The following is a 17,394-nucleotide window of genomic DNA, read 5'->3' as shown; positions in this document are numbered from 1 at the left end:
CCGTACATGGTCGATGACTCGCTCCTGATACATTTGCAGTCTGCTTTGTCCCTGCTGTGCAATGTAAGTCATTGCTGCTTCTCCTCCCTATCTGCTGGTCCATATCTCCCTCTGAACTCCCCTCCTCTTCCTCTCTTGTGGGCACCCACGTGACATCACTAGACACGTCATCATCAACGTCACCTTCCCCACCGCTATAAGTAGAGTAGGCAGCAACACCGGGGACCAACCTCCTCCTTGGGCTGATCTGGGTACTGGCGTCAGACTGCTGAGTAGCGCTTGTTGCTACCTCCTCTTCCTGATCCAATACCAAGAGTGGCTGCGCATCAGAAATGTCCTCTTGATATGGATCGGAAAATAATTCCAGTGACTCAAGCGGAAGGTATGTGGTGGTGGTGGTGGTGGTCGTGTTGTTGGTGGTAGTGTCTTTGGGGGTGCACATAGCAGAGAGTGAAGAAGAGGGTGCAGATCGAGAGGATGAGGAGGGTGCAGAAGAGTAAGGCTGAGCGAGCCACTCAACCAAGTCTGGTGCATCCTTTAAAGTAATTGAACGCACCTTCTGCAACTTCCCACTTTGGCTCAAGCCTGTTGCTCCTGCCCTACCCCTACCACCCCTGCGGAAGGGCCTGCCTCTTCCTCTGCATGTCATTTTTTAAATGACCCTGTGACAAAACTCTTAGTCCCTATACCGCTGAAGGACTGCTGCAGTATAGGTGAGCGGTCAGCAGTGGTGCACGTCAACCCTATCTATTGTGGACCTATAGCGGTCCTTACAGAACAGCAGACTGTACCGCACTCAAGCCTATGTACCGTAGCACCCTATACCAAGTTACCAGTCCTTATAAGAACTTTTGTGGACCAAGCAGGTTGTGTATTAGTGTTTAGCAGACTGTACGTCAGTCCCTATACCGCTGAAGGACTGCTGCAGTATAGGGCAGCGGTCAGCAGTGGTGCACGTCAACCCTATCTATTGTGGACCGATAGCGGTCCTTACAGAACAGCAGACTGTACCGCACTCAAGCCTATGTACCGTAGCACCCTATACCAAGTTACCAGTCCTTATAAGAACTTTTGTGGACCAAGCAGGTTGTGTATTAGTGTTTAGCAGACTGTACGTCAGTCCCTATACCGCTGAAGGACTGCTGCAGTATAGGGCAGCGGTCAGCAGTGGTGCACGTCAACCCTATCTATTGTGGACCGATAGCGGTCCTTACAGAACAGCAGACTGTATCGCACTCAAGCCTATGTACCGTAGCACCCTATACCAAGTTACCAGTCCTTATAAGAACTTTTGTGGACCAAGCAGGTTGTGTATTAGTGTTTAGCAGACTGTACGTCAGTCCCTATACCGCTGAAGGACTGCTGCAGTATAGGGCAGCGGTCAGCAGTGGTGCACGTCAACCCTATCTATTGTGGACCGATAGCGGTCCTTACAGAACAGCAGACTGTACCGCACTCAAGCCTATGTACCGTAGCACCCTATACCAAGTTACCAGTCCTTATAAGAACTTTTGTGGAACAAGCAGGTTGTGTGTTAGTGATTAGCAGACTGTACGTCAGTCCCTATACCGCTGAAGGACTGCTGCAGTATAGGGCAGCGGTCAGCAGTGGTGCACGTCAACCCTATCTATTGTGGACCGATAGCGGTCCTTACAGAACAGCAGACTGTACCGCACTCAAGCCTATGTACCGTAGCACCCTATACCAAGTTACCAGTCCTTATAAGAACTTTTGTGGAACAAGCAGGTTGTGTGTTAGTGATTAGCAGACTGTACGTCAGTCCCTATACCGCTGAAGGACTGCTGCAGTATAGGTGAGCGGTCAGCAGTGGTGCACGTCAACCCTATCTATTGTGGACCGATAGCGGTCCTTACAGAACAGCAGACTGTACCGCACTCAAGCCTATGTACCGTAGCACCCTATACCAAGTTACCAGTCCTTATAAGAACTTTTGTGGAACAAGCAGGTTGTGTGTTAGTGATTAGCAGACTGTACGTCAGTCCCTATACCGCTGAAGGACTGCTGCAGTATAGGTGAGCGGTCAGCAGTGGTGCACGTCAACCCTATCTATTGTGGACCGATAGCGGTCCTTACAGAACAGCAGACTGTACCGCACTCAAGCCTATGTACCGTAGCACCCTATACCAAGTTACCAGTCCTTATAAGAACTTTTGTGGACCAAGCAGGTTGTGTATTAGTGTTTAGCAGACTGTACGTCAGTCCCTATACCGCTGAAGGACTGCTGCAGTATAGGTGAGCGGTCAGCAGTGGTGCACGTCAACCCTATCTATTGTGGACCGATAGCGGTCCTTACAGAACAGCAGACTGTACCGCACTCAAGCCTATGTACCGTAGCACCCTATACCAAGTTACCAGTCCTTATAAGAACTTTTGTGGAACAAGCAGGTTGTGTGTTAGTGATTAGCAGACTGTACGTCAGTCCCTATACCGCTGAAGGACTGCTGCAGTATAGGTGAGCGGTCAGCAGTGGTGCACGTCAACCCTATCTATTGTGGACCGATAGCGGTCCTTACAGAACAGCAGACTGTACCGCACTCAAGCCTATGTACCGTAGCACCCTATACCAAGTTACCAGTCCTTATAAGAACTTTTGTGGACCAAGCAGGTTGTGTATTAGTGTTTAGCAGACTGTACGTCAGTCCCTATACCGCTGAAGGACTGCTGCAGTATAGGGCAGCGGTCAGCAGTGGTGCACGTCAACCCTATCTATTGTGGACCGATAGCGGTCCTTACAGAACAGCAGACTGTACCGCACTCAAGCCTATGTACCGTAGCACCCTATACCAAGTTACCAGTCCTTATAAGAACTTTTGTGGAACAAGCAGGTTGTGTGTTAGTGATTAGCAGACTGTACGTCAGTCCCTATACCGCTGAAGGACTGCTGCAGTATAGGGCAGCGGTCAGCAGTGGTGCACGTCAACCCTATCTATTGTGGACCGATAGCGGTCCTTACAGAACAGCAGACTGTACCGCACTCAAGCCTATGTACCGTAGCACCCTATACCAAGTTACCAGTCCTTATAAGAACTTTTGTGGAACAAGCAGGTTGTGTGTTAGTGATTAGCAGACTGTACGTCAGTCCCTATACCGCTGAAGGACTGCTGCAGTATAGGTGAGCGGTCAGCAGTGGTGCACGTCAACCCTATCTATTGTGGACCGATAGCGGTCCTTACAGAACAGCAGACTGTACCGCACTCAAGCCTATGTACCGTAGCACCCTATACCAAGTTACCAGTCCTTATAAGAACTTTTGTGGACCAAGCAGGTTGTGTATTAGTGTTTAGCAGACTGTACGTCAGTCCCTATACCGCTGAAGGACTGCTGCAGTATAGGGCAGCGGTCAGCAGTGGTGCACGTCAACCCTATCTATTGTGGACCGATAGCGGTCCTTACAGAACAGCAGACTGTACCGCACTCAAGCCTATGTACCGTAGCACCCTATACCAAGTTACCAGTCCTTATAAGAACTTTTGTGGACCAAGCAGGTTGTGTATTAGTGTTTAGCAGACTGTACGTCAGTCCCTATACCGCTGAAGGACTGCTGCAGTATAGGGCAGCGGTCAGCAGTGGTGCACGTCAACCCTATCTATTGTGGACCGATAGCGGTCCTTACAGAACAGCAGACTGTACCGCACTCAAGCCTATGTACCGTAGCACCCTATACCAAGTTACCAGTCCTTATAAGAACTTTTGTGGAACAAGCAGGTTGTGTGTTAGTGATTAGCAGACTGTACGTCAGTCCCTATACCGCTGAAGGACTGCTGCAGTATAGGGCAGCGGTCAGCAGTGGTGCACGTCAACCCTATCTATTGTGGACCGATAGCGGTCCTTACAGAACAGCAGACTGTACCGCACTCAAGCCTATGTACCGTAGCACCCTATACCAAGTTACCAGTCCTTATAAGAACTTTTGTGGAACAAGTGAGTTGTGAATGTTTAGCAGACTGCAGCAGAAGGGCAGCAGTCAAGTATAATATCCTTTCTATATTTGGAAGAAAGAATATTATACATGTACAAGCCTATTACTGTACCACTGATACCAGTCCTGAAAAGAACCTTTGTGGAACTAATAATAACAGCAAGTCTTTAAAATTACCCTCACTGCCTGACAACACTGCTTCCTTCCTGTCCCTATACAAATTGGCAAAAAAAGAGAACGATTAGTGGTTACTGGAACAGCTCTTTTGTGGACCTTGATAGTAACAGCTAATGATGATGATGATGATGATGATGATGAAAGACTAATCTGGCTGTCCCTGTAGCATACACCGTCCTTTCCCTTTCTCTAAACTAACAAAAGACACTCAGGCTGCTGCAAGAATCAGCAGCACAGCAAACCTATCAACACCTAACACCTATACCAGTCCTGAAAAGAACTTTTGTGTACCAAATAGCTAGTGGTTTATCTCTCCCTACTCCACACAGGAACCTGTCCCTATCGTAACAGAAGAAAGAATGTAAAATGGCCACCGGATCGGGTGTATTTATAGGTTAGGGGGAATGTACAAGTGTCCATGTGCTGTCATGTCTCAATTGGCTGTCCTGTATCACATGATAAACGTGTCACCAAAGGTTAAAGTTCTTGTATACATTAAACACGTAAGTCCGCCGCGGCGAACGACGGAAAAAGGCGTTCGAACGTGCGGACCGCGAATGTCGGAAATTCGCCGCGAAACGACCGCCGGGCGAACCGTTCGGCCATCACTACGTCTCACCTCACTTATCTAGGTATTACTCTTACCCCCAATATATTTGATATCTTCTCTGCTAACTATCCTCCACTACTACTAAAAATTTTACATTTTCTTAAACAATGGTCCAATATCATGGATTGGTAAAATAAATGTAATAAAAATGACTGTATTGCCTAAAATGTTATATCTCTTTCGTGTATTACCCATTCCTATCCCGCATACTTCCTTAGGAACCTACAACGTAAAACACAAGCATTCATATGGAGCTCCTCAAAATCTCGCTTACCTACCCATGCTCTTTATCTTTCTAAACTTAAAGGAGGATTAGGTTTCCCTAACTTTACTGATTATTTCCATGCAGCACAAATAGCACATATTCCTAAATATCATACGAAACATGAGGTCCCCCTCTGGGTAGCGATTGAATCAATCGACTGTGATCCCATATCCATGCCAAATCTAATATGGTCTAACTCTTCTGACCATAAAATAATAAAAAATAGGATTACTAAACATACAATTGCTATATGGGATAGATTCAAAGTAATTAAAAGACTACAATCTCCACATATACCTCTTGTATCATTTATTAGAAATCCACTTTTCTACCCGGCTCATACATCTCCTAAAACTTTTAACAAATGGATGTCTGCTGACTTAACACAACTCTATGACCTGATAACGACCACTTCACTTAAAACAGTTCCTGAAATATGTGAAACCATTCAAATGCTAGATTCAGAAATCTTTCGCTATATACAAATCAAAAAAATGTCATGCCATTTATACAAGGTAGAGATAATCTATGTGACATAATGCATTTTGAACATATTTGTAAAAATGACCCCCATTCAAAGGGGCTCGTGTCAATGTTGTATAGTCACCTGAATGCTTTGCCTGATACAAAAAAACACCCTCCTATGTGGAAAAATGGGAGAGTGATCTTGGTTTTCACATGGACTCATCCAAATGGGATAAAGTCTGGGCCAATACCAAACTATCTACTCAAAATGTAGTAGCCTTAGAGGCAAACTATAAAGTACTTATGCATTGGTATCTGGTCCCTGTTAGGATTGAAAAATATGTTCCACAATACTCGCCACTTTGCTTTTGTAGCTGTGGTGATCTAGGAACGTATTTTCTTATCTTTTGGAATTGCCATATAGCAAAAAATTATTGGAAAGAAATATTCCTAATGCCCTCTAAATTATTCAAGAAAACTATCATTCCAGATCCGACAATTGCGCTTCTAAATTTAAAGCCTACCCAAATGTCCTATACACAATTTAAACTCCTTGTACAAATGACCACAGCCACAAAGCAGACCATCGCCAAAGCATGGAAGTCTTCATCATTAATGCTTTCTGAAACTATGAATAGAATACATCAAGCCACGATCCTCTCGAAAACAGATGCCATATCCAATGATACCATACCTAGATTTGAGAAAATATGGAGTCCTTGGGTGATCGACTCTGTCTCTCCTAATTTTAACACTTCTTTAGTTAGACCTTGGTAACTATATAATTTTGTTTTGAATAATTGCTAAATAGATACTATGTATATATTGTTACTAAGAAATCCCCGGAAACCTCTACTAATCCAGACTTTTTTTTTTCTTTTCCTCTTCTTATCTTTACTTTCCTTTTAGTCTTTTCTTCTCTCCTTATTCTATCCTGTCTTCTCCTATTTATAATCACATAACAAAATGGTAGCGTAGCATTCACTTTTATAATGCTCATTTATAATACAATAATAGTTAGTAAGCTCTAATGTCCTATTATAAGTAACCGAATCTCGTATTAATGAATATTATTTTTTTATTACATATTACGGTACTCTAAAAGTTAAAAGTTTAACAATTTTTACATTTTTTGTTGCTCTTGATTAGTGATGGACGAACTTCCAACAGGACGTTTCGCGAACGCGATCTGCTAATGTGCCCAAATGTTCGCGAACCGTAAGGTTCGTAGCGGACTCCATTCACTTTAATGGCAGGCAAGCCTTGAAAACCTCCAGGTCATATTTTCAGCCACAAAATACTTACTAGCTGTGCACACATAGTCCCACAACATGGACACTGACATAACAGAAGTATTAAATGAATCTGGGATCGACAACGACAATAATTCTTCTTTTATCTGTGAATTTTGACAATTCAGGAGCGCATGAAGGCCATGGAGGAGAGACAAGGTCAGGGCAGGCTATGAAGGGGGTGCAGGAGATGATCAGTGCCACAGTCAGGGCAGCGCAGTCCTGTGCCAGTGTCCCAGTGTGCCAACCTGTGCTTGAGCCCCTCCCTCTGCCTGGCCCTTACCCCCACCTATGCAGGGCTCCACTGCGGTGGTCCGGAGGTGCCAGTCCAGTGCTGATCCTCATGGTGCTGGCACTGCCTGCTGATTGGCTTCTCCGCTGCTATCTCCCTCACTGTCTAAAACCAGCACCGTGATAGAGACTGAGCACTGACACCAGCACCGTGATAGAGAGCACTGACACCAGCACCAAGATAGACAGCACTGACACCAGCGCATTGATAGAGAGCACTGACACCTGCACCTTGATAGAGAGCACTGAGACCACACCAGCACCGAGATAGAGAGCACTGACCCCACACCAGCACCGAGATAGAGAGAGAGAGCACAGACACCAGCACCGAGATAGAGAGAGAGCATTGACACCAGCACCATAATAGAGAGCACTGACACCACACCAGCACCGTGATAGAGAGCACTGACACCACACTGTAATAGAGAGCACTGACACCACACCAGTACCGTGATAGAGAGTACTGACACCAGCACCGAGATCGAGAGCACTGACACCACACCAGCGCCATGATAGAGAGCACTGACACCAGCACCGAGATAGAGAGAACTGACACCACACCAGCACTGTGATAGAGAGCACTGACACCACACCAGCACCGAGATAGAGAACACTGACACCAGCACCGTGATAGAGAGCACTGACACCAGCACCAAGATAGAGATCACTGACACCACACCAGCACCATGATAGAGAGCACTGACACCACACCAGCACAGTGATAGAGAGCACTGACACCACACCAGCACCGTGATAGACAGCACTGACACCAGCACCGTGATAGAGAGCACTGACACCAGCACTGAGATAGAGAGCACTGACACCACACCAGCACCATGATAGAGAGCACTGACACCAGCACCAAGATAGAGAGCCCTGACACCCCACCAGCACCGAGATAGAGAGCACTGACACCAGCACTGATACCAGCAACTTGCTGCGGGACCCAAAAATATGACGCCGCTCAACCTCTTCAAACAGGAGGGTACGGGCATATAGTATGGTGTGCTTTTTTTGTACAAGGAAGGTAGCCAAAGGTAGAAAAAAGGTCTGTGTGCTAGATTATATAAATCGTTTATACAGTTATGCATATACATGGTCTACTGTTCACATGTGTTGAATTCCTCCGAGATCCATGTCTCATTCATTTTTATAAATGTGAGGTAGTCAACACTGTCGTGAGCTAGGCGAGTACGTTTATCGGTCATGATCCCCCCTGCTGCGCTGAACGTCCTTTCGGACAGGACACTGGACAAGGGACAAGCCAACAGTTCCATTGCAAATTGTGCAAGCTCTGGCCAGAGGTCAAGCTGCCCACCCAGTAGTCCAGGGGTTCATCACTTCTCAGAGCGTCCACATCGGCCGTTAACCCGATGTAGTCAGACACCTGTTGGTCTAGGCGTTCCCTGATGCTGGATCCAGATGACACCTGTCGATGGGTCAGCTGAAAGAATGATCTCATATCAGAAGTGACCAACACATCTTCAAACCGCCCTCTTCTTGCAGGCGCTGTTGGATTGGTACCCGCAACTCTTTCTCTGGGAGTGGGAATTCCTATGCCAGTGGACACAAATGAAGAATGCAGCATTTCTCTAAGCAAGGCCTGGAAGTGCTCCATTCTGACAGGCCTCTGTGATGGTGGTAACATTTCTGCCATTTTGTGTTTGTACCGGGGTCTAAGTACGTTGCCACCCAGTACTGGTCCTTGACCTTTATGCTTTTTATACGGGGGGCCCCTGTTAAAACACTGGAGCATGAAGGCCCCAATTTGCACTAAACTGGAAGCGGTGTGGTGGCCTGGCTCCTGCTCATCATCCAGGATAATGTCGTCCTCCTCATTCTCCTCCCCCCATCCACGGACAACAACAGGGATCCCAGAAAGGTTTAAAGCATGCTCTTCTTGCTCCTCCTCATCCGCCCCGGCACCATCCTCCTCTGACTCCTCTTCAGACTCCTGTTGTTGACTTGTCTCAGATAGAGTAGCCCCCCTGGGAATTCATCCAGCATTGCGACTTCCTCATCTTCCTGCTCCTGCTCCTCCACGGCTTGATCAATGACACGATGCAATGCATGCTCCATAAAGAAGGCATAAGGTACGATGTCACTGATGGCGCCATGGCTGCGACTGACCAGTTTGGTGATCTCATCAAATGGCCACAGAAGTCTGCATGCATCGTGCATGAGCAGCCACTGGCGTGGGGAAAAAAAAACAAGCTCCCCAGAACCTGTTCTGCCGCAGAGTTCGTACAGGTAGTCGTTAAATGAACGTTTCTGCTGGAACAGCCTATCAAGCATATAGAAGGTTGAGTTCCATCGTGTCGGGCAATTGCAAATAAGACCTCTGACCGGCAGATTGTGTCGCCGCTGAATGTCAGCAAGGCGAGCCATGGCCGTGTAAGATCTTTTGAAATGGGCCGAGATTTTCCTTGCCTGCCGCAAGATGTCCTGGACCCCAGGGTGTTTGACAACAAATCGCTGCACGACCAAGTTTAAGACGTGTGTCATGCATGGCACATGCGTACTTTTGCCCTGTCTCAATGCGCTAAGCAGATTGGCACCGTTGTCACACACCACTTTACCAACTGTGGTGTTCCAATGGCCACAAAGGCCTCCAAGTCCACCAGTTTATATGGCAGTAGTTGGCGGGCTACAAGCCAGCAGTCAACCGTTGGGCAAGAGGGTTATCCGGCGTCATCATTTTTTTACGCTCGAACATTTGGCCCACGGAAGCATGCCTTTTCCCAGAAAAACGTGAGGATGGTATGATGGAAGGTGGAGTGGAGGACAATTCTGAGGAGAGAGGAGAAGTAGAAGAGGCTGGATGATGATAGCCTGGAGTGTGGCTTTTTGTGGGTTCCGTTGCTCCCACTGAGATTGGTGATAGCAGCTCATGTGCCTTCTTAAGGCGGTCATCCCTAGAGTATTGAGCTTACCGCGACTTATGCGTTGACTGAAAAGGCTGCAGATGGCAACACTATTGTCAGCAGCAGACACATTAAAAAAAGCCCACACTGCGGAGCCATGATCCGGCATCCTGGGAGCGCCAGATGTGACCGTACATGGTTGATGCCTCGCTCCTGATACATTAGCAGTCTGTTTTGTCCCTCCTGTGCAATGTAAGTTCCGCCTGCTTCTCCTCCCTATCTGCTGGTCCATATCTCTCTCTGAACTCCCCTCCTCTTCCTCTCTTGTGGGTACCCACGTGACATCACTAGACACATCATCATCGATGTCACCTTCCCCACCGCTATAATTAGAGCTCTCGGAATAGGCAGCAACACCGGGGACCAACCTCCGTGGGCTGATCTGGGTACTGTCGTCAGACTGCTGAGTGGCGGTTGTTGCTACCTCCTCTTCCTTATCCAATGCCAAGAATGGCTGCGCATCGGCAATGTCTTGTGATAGATCGGAAATAATTCCTGTGACTCAAGCTGAGGGTATATGGTGGTGTTGGTGGTAGTGTATTTGGGGGTGCACACAGCAGAGACTGAAGAGGGTGCAGATTGAGAGGATGAGGAGGGTGCAGAAGAGTAAGGCTGAGTGAGCCACTCAACCAAGTCTGGTGCGTCCTTTGACGTAATTGAACGCACCTTCTGCAATTTGCCACTTTGGCTCAAGCCTGTTGCTCCTGCCCTACCCCTACCACCCCTGCGGAAGGGCCTGCCTCTTCCTCTGCCTGTCATTTTTTAAATGACCCTGTGACAAAAGTCTCTAGAGAAGTGCAGTATATGCGGATGAAGGTATATAACAACCCGCTTCAATCTGTCATTTTGGGGGCCACTGGTCTATCACACCAGTTATAATACTTTTTTCTAATTGCGTTTGTCACTCTTTGTAGTATCGCTGCATAACCGCTCAGCAGTCACAATGCTGCACAGTGGAAATGCACTATACTATGCTTTCTATATTTGAAAGTATTTTATACGTGTATTACACCCCTATATACTGCACACCAAATAGTACACCTATTCCAGTCCTTAAAAGGACCTTTGTGGACCTAATAGTAGCTAGCTAGCTAGTAGCTAGTGGATTGTAGACTGTCCCTGCTCCAAAAACTAAACTGTCCCTACACTGAGAAACGACAGCTGCAGAATTGGTCAGCACTGCATGCAGTGTACTATAATATGCTTTTTATATTTGAAAGAAAGTATATTATAAGTGTATTACAACCCTATATACTGTACACCTATACCAGTCCTTAAAAGGACCTTTGTGGACCTAATAATAGCTAGCTAGCTAGTAGCTAGTGAATTGCAGACTGTCCCTGCATCAAAAACCAAACTGTCCCTACATGAGAAATAACAGCTGCAGAATTGGTCTGCACTGCATGCAGTGCACTATAATATGCTTTCTATATTTGAAAGAAAGTATATTATAAGTGTATTACAACCCTATATACTGTACACCTATACCAGTCCTTAAAAGGACCTTTGTGGACCTAATAGTAGCTAGCTAGCTAGTAGCTAGTGAATTGCAGACTGTCCCTGCATCAAAAACCAAACTGTCCCTACATGAGAAATGACAGCTGCAGAATCGGTCAGCACTGCATGCAGTGCACTATAATATGCTTTCTATATTTGAAATAAAGTATATTATAAGTGTATTACAACCCTATATACTGTACGCCTATACCAGTCCTTAAAAGGACTTTTGTGGACCTAATAGTAATAGCTAGTGATTAGACTGACTGTCCCTGCTTCACACAGCGTCCTTTCCCTACACTGACAAAAGACAGAATGTAAAATGGCCGCCAGATCAGGTCTATTTAAAAGGTAGGGGGTATGTCCATGTGCTGAAATGTCTCAATTGGCTGTCCTGTACCCCATGATGGATGTGTCATGGGTCAACGTTCTTCACAATGTAAATGAATATGTCTGCCGCGAACAGCGCCAGATGTCCGCCACGAACAGCGCCAGATGTCCGCCGGTTTGGCGAATTGCGAATGAACAAAATTTGCCACAAACCGACCGCCGGGCGAACCACAAGGCCATCTCTACTCTTGATTATATAATTGTTAAAATTGATTGTAACACCTTAGTCTTTCTAAAAACATATAGTCTAATTAAATCTTTAAATGCTTGTAACTACAAGAAATACTAAGATCTGACATGTAAATTCAACTAATGCTACCATTTAATGTACTCAATATTTTGTTAATTGTACCAATGTTTATATTTTCAAAATCAATAAACAAATTTGACAAAGGAAACTGGCTGCGGGGGGGGGGGGTCAAAGGGGTGAGATAAATAACACATACTCAGAATGGTCTAAAGTGGTTAGTGGGGTACCCCAAGGCTCTGTCTTGGGACCAATTCAGTTAAATCTCTTTTTAAATGATATAGAGGGTGGGATAAATAATTTGATCTCAGTGTTTGCTGACGACATAAAAATATGTAGGGCAATAACAACACAGCAGGGTATAGAAACTTTATAAGAGGACCTAAATAAATTCATGGAGTGGGCTACTGCATGGCAAATGAAGTTTAACATATAAAAAAATGTAAGATAAAAATGTAAGATGCACTTGGGGGGTAAACATATAAACGCAAGTTACTCATTAGGGGAAGAAACTCTTGAGGCTTCTAGGATGGAGAAGGATCTAGGGATCCTAGTGGAAAACGCAGTGTCAAGCTGCAGCTACCAAAGCCAACAGAAAATTAGCAAGCATTAAAAAGGGAATTTACTCCAGAGATAAAACGATTATTCTGCCACTTTATAAAACTCTGGTTTGGCCGCATCTGGAGTATTCCATCCAGTTCTCGTCACCAATCCCCAGAAAGGATGGGCTGGAGCTGGAGAGACCAGAGAAGGGCAACCAAATTAATATGGGGACCGTAGGACCTCAATTATGAGGAATGACTACAATACAATACAAATATCTCAATGGTGATCTCAGCGTAAGTATGAAACTTTTTAGTCCCAGGGAGTGTAGGAAGACACGGGCCACACGATAAGACTGGAAGAGAAGCGGTTTAACCTTAGGCTGCATAGGGGGTTTTTCACTGTCAGGGCGGTAAGGATGTGGAACTCTCTTCCAGAATTGGTGGTGTTGGCAGGACGTAGGAATAGTTTTAAAAGACTCTTGGACATGCATCTAAGCAAAAACAATATACAGGGATATGAGAAATAATTTTTTTCTACACACACGCACACACACACACCTACACAGGTTGAACTGGATGGACTGGAAAATTAAAAATTACAACTTCAAAAAACTCTCCATGCCTCCTACTAAATACATTGGAGCGTCTACTTTCCAAAAAAAAGGTCATTGGGGGTATTTGTAGTGTCCTGGCATTTTAAGGCCTCAAGATATGAGAAAGGATGTTAGTACATCAGGATTGATCAATTTTCAAATATATCCATAGTTTGTATAACTTTCACACAGACTAAAAAATATACACTGATTTGGGTAATGTACCAAAAACACGTAGCAGACTACATTTTGTCCTAAATTTATTAACCTCCCTGGCGGTAGGATTATGTCGGATTTTAGGTGCTGAAAGTGGTACAATGTTTTGCATGGAAATTTGGCGTTTTATATTGTAGGCCTGCAATTCTTAGGAATAACTCACATAAATCTGCCCATAAATAAAAATAAATAAATACAAATGCCATAAATCTATCCCCTATTTTGTAGACGCTATACCTTTTGAGCAAACTAATGAATATACACTTAATGGGATTTTTTTTACCACCAATATGTAGAAGAATACATATTGGCTTAAACTGAGTAGCAGAAAGTAAAAAATATATATTTTTTTCAAAATTGGTGGGCTTTTTTTGCTTCTAACGCAAAAAATAAAAACCGCAGAGGTGATCAAATACCACCAAAAGAAAGCTCTATTTGTGGGAAAATAAGGAAAATTTTGTTTGGGTACAATGTTGCATGACCACGCAATCGTCAGTTAAAGTAACACAGTGCTGTATTGCAAAAAATGGCCTGGTCATTAAGGGAGTAAATCCTTCCAGGGCTGAAGTGGTTAAATACCAATTAAAGAAGGCTCTATTTGTGTGAAAATAAAGGATACAAATTTAATTGATGTACAGTGTTTCATGACCGAGCAATTACTAGTTAATTGAATGCAGTGCTGAATAGCAAAATATGCCCTGGTCATAAAGGAGGTAAAACCTTCAGAAGGTCAAGTGGTTAAGTAATAAGCAAGACAAATAGAACTATTGTTTCGTCATCTAGTCCTATTTTATTTGTTTAAATCTTTAACATTCTAATAAAGTTAGCCAGAATTTTCAATTTGCAAACGGACACTTAACTTAGTTTTTTACAGATGATTAACTATTAATTGTGGGTATCATTACTGTTTTATTGTTCTGTTGTTGTACATCATACTTTTCTTTAATGTAATCATCATTGCAAGCTTAGTTATGCTCTGATCCTGAATCATGTAAACTGATTTGTATTATACAAGTCGAGTCCTATTCTAATGAGTTCTATACAACTTTGCTGTCCGCTTAACTTTCTTGAGATACGATTGGATTTCAGTCCTAAACATATGCAAACATTCCATGGTAAGACACACTGTTCATTTTTCGCTGGTATAATATGACTATAAGACCAGAACATACATCTGACAATTTGATCAGAAAACACTACTGGTTCAAAGGCTGCCAAATCACCAATATACACCAATCAAATATCTGAATGACAGTTCAGCTGCTACCAAATAATTCCAAAAGATATTAAAGTGGTTCTAAATGCGTTCTAAAAAAATCTTCTGCATGCATTTCTCGCCCCAGCTTATAACCCTAACGCATCGGCGGGGATACAAGAAGAGGAAGATCGGCCTGCTCTGTGCAGAACCATTGCACAGAGCAGGTAAGTATGATACATTTGTTATTTTTAAATAAATAGAAATCTAAACTTTAGGGTCACTTTATGGAACAGCCATAGTGGTGGAAAGCTAAAATTTTGTATTTGTACATGCCTTCGATGCAGCAGCAATTGCAATGCCATAGAGTAATCTTAGAGAGGTAAACATTCATTACAACATTAGATCAATTGCTGATCATCTAAAATATTTTAATGGTACAAATATACAACGCATGATTTTTCTTTTTCTTTTTTTCTATCAAGCACATTTGTGTTGAGTTCTTTATTTAACTTTTAGTGGGTTGTACAAAGAATATCTGTTCATGTAAGTTGTATTGGCTGACATAAAACTGAATACTGGAGAAAAAAACCATTGAAGTGGGGTGCCCCAGCATTTAAAAAGGGTTAAATTCAAATTTATACATACAGTACCAGTAAAGGGAACCTGCAGTATTCAATCTCTCCGGCAGCCAATGCAAAACTCTTCTCCCTGGTGCCTCTGTTTGTAGACAGCCCCTAGGCATCCTTATATACAATGCAGGACAATTCACCCTACATTGCACTTGATGTCATTATACCTGTGACCACCAGAGTGCCTTAGAAAAGTTTATGAGGAGGCCAGTCTTAAAGCATGCAGGTAGCCAATGGATAAGGTAAATAAAAGTCTTTTTTTTTTACTGGTACCCTATACCAATAAAAAATTTTATTTAACCCTGAAAGCCCTTTAAGCTATAGGTATTTTATGTAACATAAACTGTACATTAACCTATATGCAACAAATCATTTACAGATGACAAATATGTATCTCAGTAAATTAACTCTTACAGTCAGTGTTTCTTCTTCTTTTTTCTTTTCATTACCCCATACTGCAAAGTTTTACAAACATTACATTACGCTAATGACAGGTATTTAATGAATGCATTGTAGGGGGTATGTACACTTTGTGGCATTAAAACAATTGCACATAAGAAAATAGACGCTACGCAACAAGTACAGAACACACAGATAACAACAAATCAATAGATTTATACAAGTTTGCAAATTACAAATATGAACTAGAATAGGAAATAATTTGCAAGCAGAAGCTTACTTTAATAATTATCTTAAAGTGACACTTTTGTTTTACTTTTTCTTTCATTTGTGCCCAAGAAAGATATTACTGCTCTAACAAGCACAATTAAATATTTAATTCAAGACTAATTCAATCAAGACTAGATAAAACTGTTAATGGATTATTCAAAGTCATTTGTTTTTATTCTCTGGCCTTTGCTGATCACATTTTAGATAGATAGATCGATAGATAGATAGATAGATAGATAGATAGATAGATAGATAGATAGATAGATAGATAGATAGATAGATTGTATAGATGTAATAGATAGATTGTATAGATGTAATAGATAGATTGTATAGATGTAATAGATAGATTGGATAGATAGATAGCTAGCTAGCTAGCTAGATAGATAGATAGATAGATAGATAGATAGATAGATAGATAGATAGATAGATAGATAGATAGATAGATAGATAGATAGATAGCTACTTAATTTGTGGAATATAAACTTACATATTCAGCAAAAATGTCATTTTTATCACTTACCTTGCGGGATATGAACTATGCCAACTGTCAGACCAGCAATGAGATCTCCCAGAATCCATTTCTTCAGCTTGTACCTGGGCAGCCAGGCCACAATAGGGATCCTTTGCTTAAGTAATGTATGGATAGAATGAGAGGAACATTTACAGCTCCTGGCTACCCTTTCCCTAAGAGAGAGCGGAGGCCTCTCCAGGTCCTTAGCTGTGCCATACACCTTTTGAAACTGCTCTTCCGTGTAGATGTTCCTGTACACTGCCAGCGTGCTCATGCTGAGTGCTGCCAATGTAACTTGAGATCACTGGGGATAGAAAGCAGGGAAGCCCTTATATATTTTTCTCTAATCTCTGCTTGCTTTCCTGCTTGGAGAGGTGGGCCAATCATACATCAGTCTGCTTTGTGAATATCCTCCCTGGAAACATCCTTTATTAACCACTTCTGTTTTAAAGACAAGCTTTTCAGGAAAGGGATGACATCCTCTATTAAAACCTTTGGGACTGAGCATCAAAGAGCCAAAGAAAGTTTCACCAGGTATCACCGGAAGGAAGAAAGTACTAATAGAGTGGAAATTTCTACATTCTTATGGCGGTGATGTACACGTAGATACAAGCATTTCAAAGAGCATCACCACCACATGCTTGAGGCACACTTTTGTAAAGTAAAACACTATTACAAAAAAGAAATTATAAATAAGTAACAGGCTACTGTTCGTGTCAATCCTACAACAAAAATGAAAAAAAAAAAAAACAATAGCGGAAGACCCTGCTCTAAACCGAAGTGCTCCTAAATACATTTAGTGTGTTTTACAGCTAGACATTTACCTTTTTATGGGCTCTGTTGGTTTTTTTAAGCTCAGTGTTGTGATTCCTTCTGTCTATTTTGGTTTAGGAGGATCCAGTACTTAGTGTGGTAAGGACAAAAAATATTTCTCT

General features: G+C 43.2%; 1 protein-coding gene across 1 annotated transcript in view; it reads right to left on the bottom strand.

Annotated features, from left to right (window-relative positions):
* Positions 1–16,773, bottom strand: part of LOC143983663 (solute carrier family 26 member 10-like) — a 109,477-nt gene extending 92,704 nt beyond the window's left edge. Inside the window, exon 1 of the mRNA XM_077483627.1 lies at positions 16,469–16,773. Within this exon, the coding sequence (XP_077339753.1) occupies positions 16,469–16,733 (265 nt within the window). The 5' untranslated portion in view covers positions 16,734–16,773. The remainder of the gene's footprint in view (positions 1–16,468) is intronic.
* Between the last annotated feature and the right edge of the window lie 621 nt (positions 16,774–17,394).

Source organism: Lithobates pipiens, unplaced genomic scaffold, assembly GCF_037356315.1.
Source record: "Lithobates pipiens isolate NorthernLeopardFrog02 unplaced genomic scaffold, aLitPip1_a1.2 Scaffold_16, whole genome shotgun sequence".
Lineage (NCBI taxonomy): Eukaryota > Metazoa > Chordata > Amphibia > Anura > Ranidae > Lithobates > Lithobates pipiens.
Note: the sequence above shows the minus strand (reverse complement) of the source record. Positions and strands in the feature narration are given on the sequence as shown.